Below are 6,654 nucleotides of genomic sequence, written 5' to 3'. Positions count from 1 at the left end.
TATATATAATATTGTGCTCTTTCTAAATTTTACAAGCATGAACTGAAATTTAGCCACAAAATGACTCACACAAATATAACCTACTGGGTTCTTTTAAAGGCGTGAATGTAGTAAGGTGTAACCCAATCTCTATGTGTCCACCCTTGCCCCATTGTCAACCTTTCAGTGCACACAAAGGCACATATAATACAAGATCGTGTCAGTTTACGAGGAGAGGAAAGGAGAAGTTGAATGCAATCCCACAACTGAAACAAAAACTGACACGAATCTACATTTAGAGAGACACAGACGAGGTGTATTACATAAGTACAGTAAGAGGAAGCTGGCACGCAAGTTGTTCTTGTTTAAAAACATGTTGTTGAAAATTTACTCTGAATAACATGATTGACATGTAGAAATTTGCAAAACAAAATGAAAAGAGAGAAACGGATGAATAACTGACTGCGGAGTGTGTTGCCTCTTATTTCCAGGAGGATGTCTGACCTTTGCTTAGAGGGGAGGTGGAGATGGAAACCTTATTTTCTTCTCACCATCTTGCTTGTGTTGCTGAGAGCTGCTCCTACAGGTAATGACTTACTCACATAAAGACAAAAAAAAAAGGAAATACTGATTTTTATTTAATGGAATATTTTACACCATAACATATTGTTGGCTTAACTTCAAATTAAGTGTGCTATTTTATTTGGCTCTAAGCCACCACTGAGATTTTATCTGTCTCCACTGTGTCGAAGTGCAATTAAAACTTTTTGTCTGGATTTCTTTTACCCATTTGCAGCACTTGGCAATTTCCTGGGAGACACTAAAGCAGTATTAAATGGTTGCAAAGACCACTGGACCCTGCAGGACAGGACAGCTGTGCCCCTCCTTTATGAGATGACCATATGTGTGGACATTCGTGTGGTCCTCCCTGGTGCTTGGGTGGCCTTCTCTTACCGCTCAGCCTTCGCACCCAGGCCCGAGTTAGGCCTGGAGGGAGATGAAAGAGCACTATATGGATGGCTACTAGGAGTGCGACACCGATTTCCTCTCCAGCTGTCCCCAACGCATTGGCACAGAGTGTGTCTAAGGAGGGATATAAAGGGCAACACTTTTAGTCTGAAGGTAACACTGAAAAGTGTTTGACAAAGCATTCAGATATTTTACTTGCATAAAAAGTAACAATGCAAGATTGTAAAAACACCCAATATTATTACAAATTGATGTATTTGTATGTATATGTGTGTAATTTATTTAGTAGTTACAATAAGAAGCAGCACAAAAGTCAAAACAACAATTTTCCCATGTTAGCACAAACCCAAAACAAACAGTGTTTGTAAAAAAAGAGAAAAACTGTTACATAACTGAAACTTGCAAAGACACTGCACATAATGAGTGGAATTTGAAATAAAATACAAAACAAAAATGGCAGGTACTGTTTAGACAAACACAGTTACAATTTTGCAAGAAGTTGAGTTGCTGAGTCTATGTTTAGCCCTCACAGTTGTATGAAAATAGATTCCAAAGAACTGCTAAGGGAAATATGTATTAGCTTGGTTATTTTAGGCAGGCCAGGTAATGCTAATGACTGCAATCCCTTGCTGTCTCAGTACTTTTGCTTTGTAGATACACTGTGATAGTTTTATCCATTCCATTCGCTTCCGCTTATCCTTTTCAGGGTCGCGGGGGGCGCTGGAGCCTATCCCAGCTGTCACCTGTGAAATATAAAATTATTTTTAAACTTTGTCAGAGCAATTTAAAGGATAACATTACTTTATTACAACTTGATCTTATAAATTTACATTTTGGCCATCATTTCTAGTTCTGATAGCATTTCTTTTCCAAATAAAGACTTGACTTGGCAAGCCAGCCATGTATATTAGTGGACAACCTACTTGGTCTAAGTTTAAAGTGCAACTCAGTGCTGCTTTGCCTTACATTTTACCTACTGTGTGGCTTGCTGGCCACTAGTGTGGATGTCCTCAGTGTGCTTCAGTTTCATCTTTAGGATCTTTAGGTCTCTTGAATGGATAGACTTGTAGTCCATCAGAATATGCATGTGGTTAGGTTAATGAGGATAGTAAATTGACCATAGGCATGAATGTGAGCATGAATGGTTGTCTGTCTCTCTGTTAGCCTGGCAACACTTTGGCAACCTCTACAGGGTGTACTCTGCCTCTCGCCCAGTGACAGCTGGGATAGGCAACGCCCCCCCCCCATGACCCTGAATCGGATAAATGAAAAAAGATCGATAAAATCGGTCTCACTCATTATAGGTTATAGTGACTACAATTGATCTTAGTCTTTTTTTTTTTTTAGTTTGCCTGCCTTCAAATGTGAGCAAACCTAGAAGAGGAAAAACAATAAAGACTGACATAGAAACATCTAACTTTTTTAATTGTTCCAGGTTGATGGGGACATTATAGCAGAGAGGACTGTCATCGCTCAGGCCATCCCCTCCTACGGCTCTCTGTGGATGGGCTGTCGTCCCAGAGATCCACCCCCAGGACCTAATCTCGGAAATGTGGAGCTGTACTTGTTCCGCATGTGGGCAGACTTGGGTGCTCATGGGCCCTGCGAGGACGGCACTGTGATTGGCTGGAATGCCAAATACTGGGGAGTGACCAGTCCCAGTGCAAGGCAAATAGACCCCAGCCTTATGTGTGGTGAGCCAGATATGAATGAATAACCTGTCACGGATCGCAACTGTTCTAGAGTAGATGTATTAATATTAATCATGAATGGTCTGCCAAACTAACAGTTCATAATAAAATGCAGGGCTGTCTTTTCTGTCACAGAAACGACCTTAATGTTAGCCAAACAGCATGTTATTAAGTATTTATCTGATCCTGCCTCATTAGAGAAGTTGCTACAGCTTTGCTTTCAGTTTTTTCATTTAGAAAAATAGTGTCACACGAGAGATTTTACACCAGAAATTAATTTTCAAGTCTTCCTTAAAGAGTTGAGAAAAATACAAAAACTAAAAGTGATTATTGAAAATTGGAAGGTTTCTTTTCCATTGTTTTACATTTTCAAAGTAATTTTTAATCATAAAAAAGCAGAGCAAACATTTAGACAATTAACTTTCAACAAAAACAAAAACTACAGGAATGGCACTCCAATATCATTTGCTTAAAACAATAACATTGCATGCAAAACTTGTCTTTGTTATCTTTATGCCTGTCACTTGTTTCCATACCACTGCAGTGCATGTTCTCCAAGCATGTTGAATGTTGAGTGTTGCATGTTTTTATGTGTCTTGTAGACCACAAACGGTTGAAACGTGGGGCTCGTGCTTACAGAAGCATTACTAATGGTGTGTATCCATGCGACTAGTGTGACTTAGACACCAGTATGTATGCTGTGTTTATTTGTCTAAATGTATGAATATAAAAGACTAAATATGTGTTTGTCCATTAGAGGATATTTCTATTGTTCGTTTAAGACTGTGTAAATGTGGATTCTCACCTAAAAACATAAAAAAATATAATATTATTTTATTTTTACATAACCAGATGGCCTATTTTTGTGTAAATATGCTTTTCAGGAATGCTATTGCAGTGTAAGAGATAGGAGTACCTTAACAAAAACTGTATCACAATAGCGCAGAAACAACAAAGAAAGAGACTAGAGGAAATCTACCTTGCTTTTACAATGCAAAAGAGAAAAATGTAAAGAATTCCTTCACATTTACAGCAACTACACTGGGAGCTGGCCGGTCCCTGCTGCCTTCATCTGGTAAGCATCACCCTGAGACACGTACTAAAATATGCTCTAATAACAACCCACAGAAACTTCTTGTTGATGACTACTTTGCATATTTTTTTCACTATCTGTATAAAGATATTTCATTTTGGTCCATTATTTTAGCTAGTAATAATGATTTGTGAGTTTGTCTTGTTACATTGGAGGCAAATCAGAAAAAACAACAGAAATCAAAGGATATTTTGTGGGATTTTGAGTTAAGATTTCTGTCTTTTGTATAAATTACAGGTTTGTCATAATAACATGAAATCATAGAAGATGGCTGAAATTTGATTTCTGGGCTAATCATTTGCTGTTAGATATGGTCAAATTATTATACTGCTACATACACCCACCAGCCACATTATTAGGTACACCTTGCTAGTGTATTTGCCTTCAGAACTGCCTGAACTCTTTGTGTCATACTTTCAGCAAGGTGCTGAAAACATTCCTCAGAGATTTTAGTCCATATTGACATGATAGCATCACAATTGCTGTGTATTTGTTGGATGCACATCTATGATAAGAATCGATCAGTAAATCAAGGTGCTCTACTGGTTTGAGAAATAGTAACCACAGAAGCCATTTGAGTACAGTGAAGTCACTGTCATGTTTTTTTAAAAAAAAACAAAACTGTTTGAGATCATTTGAGCTGTGGTCCTAATAGGATGAATACAAAGAGATCGACCTGGTCAGTCATTATACTCAAGTAGGCTGTGGCATTTGAACAACATTCAGTTGGTAGGGGCCAAAGGTTTGTCAAGAAAAAATTTTTGTATTATACATTGTAGCATTATTACTACTGCTACTACTACTTGACACAGTGGGCGGGCCTTGGAGGTCCAGGGCTATCCAATCAAGTTACTGTGCTCCCTCAGCTGAATTCTACTAATATACTTTAACTACAAGTTACATTAAGTCATACAATTTGGGAAAAACCCACATAATCAGCCATATAACTGCTAAGTTTTTGCAGAGTTAATGTCTCTCATCTCTGTCATCTGATTTGTCATTGTGTGATTTGAATTTGGCTCAAGAACCAACTGTCAAACTTGGTTGGCCATCCAATTCATATTCTCTGGTGCTGATCCTGCACTAGCCACATCAGTTAATAAAAGGCTGAGTGCACCAGATTTATTACATTAGATTCCTCACTATCTGGATGTCAGAGCAGAATCTGAGATTGATCACATCAGGCACCCAGACCTCCCTCCCCAGCATGTTCCACCGGGTCTGCCCCGGGGTGTCCTCCCGGTGGAACATGCAGCATCATTGTCAGAGGCCTGAACCACCACAACTGGGTACTTTCAATGTGGAGAATGCAGCTATATTCTGAGCCCCTCATGGATGGCTGAACTCCTCACCCTATCTCTGTCTCTAAGGAAGACGCCAGCTACCCTTCAGAGAAGGCTGAACGATAGCTGCTGCAGCACCAATCTGTCTTTGAAATTCTAGAAAAGCATTATTGGTGGAATGAAGTCAGATGGGTCATCAAATTGAATTTGTCACACACACAACCATACACAGTATGACGAGGTGGAATGCTTGTAGCTGTGCAGTGCCCGACCATTAAATGACAGGAGGTTTACAGTAAGATATACAAATTTACAGGTTACTACAAAATTTACAGCTTTAACTTAGAAATTTACAGTAAAAATGTGAGAAAAAAACAGTTTACGTAAGAGATTATTAGTCAAAAGAAATTATAAGTTATAAATTATAGGAAGTGTGCAAGAAGAAAAACCAGAGTGCGTGTGGTGATGTGATGTGTGAGAGAGTCTAGTCCTAGACCTGGTTCAGGTCCCAGAATAGCCTGGGGGAAGAAGCTCCTCCTCATTCTCTCTTTTTTGGCCTTAAGGGAGCGGAAGCGATGGGAGAGGTCCATCATAATCTTCCTGGCTTTGGTCTTGCACCGCTTGGTGTAGATGGACAGCAGGTCAGGAAGCTCTGATCGAATGATGCATTTGGCTGAGCGCACCACTCTACGCAGCTCTCGTATCTCCTGCTTAGTGCTGTTCCCAAAGCAGGTGCAGATGTTTCCCGTCAGGACGCTCTCGATGGTGCAAGAGTAAAAGTTCTTGAGCACCCTCAGTGGCAGATGGAAGTCCCTGAGTCTTCTGAAGAAGAAGAGAAGCTGGCGGTCTTTCTTAACGTGTGGCAGGACCGTGACAGGTGCTGAGTGATGTGGACACTCAGGTATCAGAAACTGTCCACTCTCTCCACTGGCATACCACTGATGATGAGGGACTTGTAATTCCTCGCCTGCTCTAATCAAGAGATTAGTGCATGTGGTAGTTTACCATCATGTGGTACTTCTTTAGAGGAGAGGGAACATCAAAAGCAGGTTCTTCTTTGGAGTCATCACTTTCATGCCGTTCTCACACTAGAAGCATCATTCTCTCAACTCTTAATGTACTTCTGGAAACAGTTCTCCCAACACAGACCCATATGTGCAAAAGACACTAAAATAAATCTTGAAACTTTTTTGCATATATCAAAACATGTGAAGTCTTTAAGACACCTAATGCTTTTAAACTTTTACCAAAACCTTGCTGTCTTTGGTAAGAATACCAGAACTACAAAAATGTTGGAATTCAGAGGCAAAAAAGAAATGTGAAGGATTTACTCTACAGTTTACTCAGTATGACTGCTAAAACTGAAAAAAGTCAGATCAGACACAGAAAACTATCTTCATCTTCTTATTCTATGTTCGGCTGTTCTATTTAGGGGTCGCCATAGCTAACCATCGCCCTCCAGCTCTGTCTCCTGTTTTTCTGACTATTCAAATTCAAATTCAAATTCAAATTTTATTTGTCACGTACACAGTCATACACAGTACGATATGTAGTGAAATGCTTGGACAACTGCTCGTGACCTAAAGAAAACAAAAAAGGAAAAGGCTATGAATAAGATAGGAAATAAATATGAAAAATT

General features: G+C 39.4%; 1 protein-coding gene across 2 annotated transcripts in view; it reads left to right on the top strand.

The window, feature by feature from the left end:
• LOC102308615 overlaps nt 1-6,654 on the top strand; it is an 18,818-nt gene that overhangs the window by 3,048 nt on the left and 9,116 nt on the right. For both annotated transcript variants that reach the window (XR_006054885.1, XM_042224921.1), the window contains exons 2-6: nt 471-565; nt 776-1,101; nt 2,384-2,642; nt 3,242-3,292; nt 3,673-3,714. Coding sequence is in view for 1 of the 2 variants with exons in the window: in XM_042224921.1 (XP_042080855.1) it covers nt 471-565; nt 776-1,101; nt 2,384-2,642; nt 3,242-3,292; nt 3,673-3,714 (773 nt within the window). In the remaining variant the exon portion in view is untranslated. The remainder of the gene's footprint in view (nt 1-470; nt 566-775; nt 1,102-2,383; nt 2,643-3,241; nt 3,293-3,672; nt 3,715-6,654) is intronic.

The sequence above is a fragment of the Haplochromis burtoni genome, unplaced genomic scaffold (assembly GCF_018398535.1).
Source record: "Haplochromis burtoni strain Fernald_Lab_line unplaced genomic scaffold, NCSU_Asbu1 Contig_155, whole genome shotgun sequence".
NCBI classification, from domain to species: domain Eukaryota; kingdom Metazoa; phylum Chordata; class Actinopteri; order Cichliformes; family Cichlidae; genus Haplochromis; species Haplochromis burtoni.
Note: the sequence above shows the minus strand (reverse complement) of the source record. Positions and strands in the feature narration are given on the sequence as shown.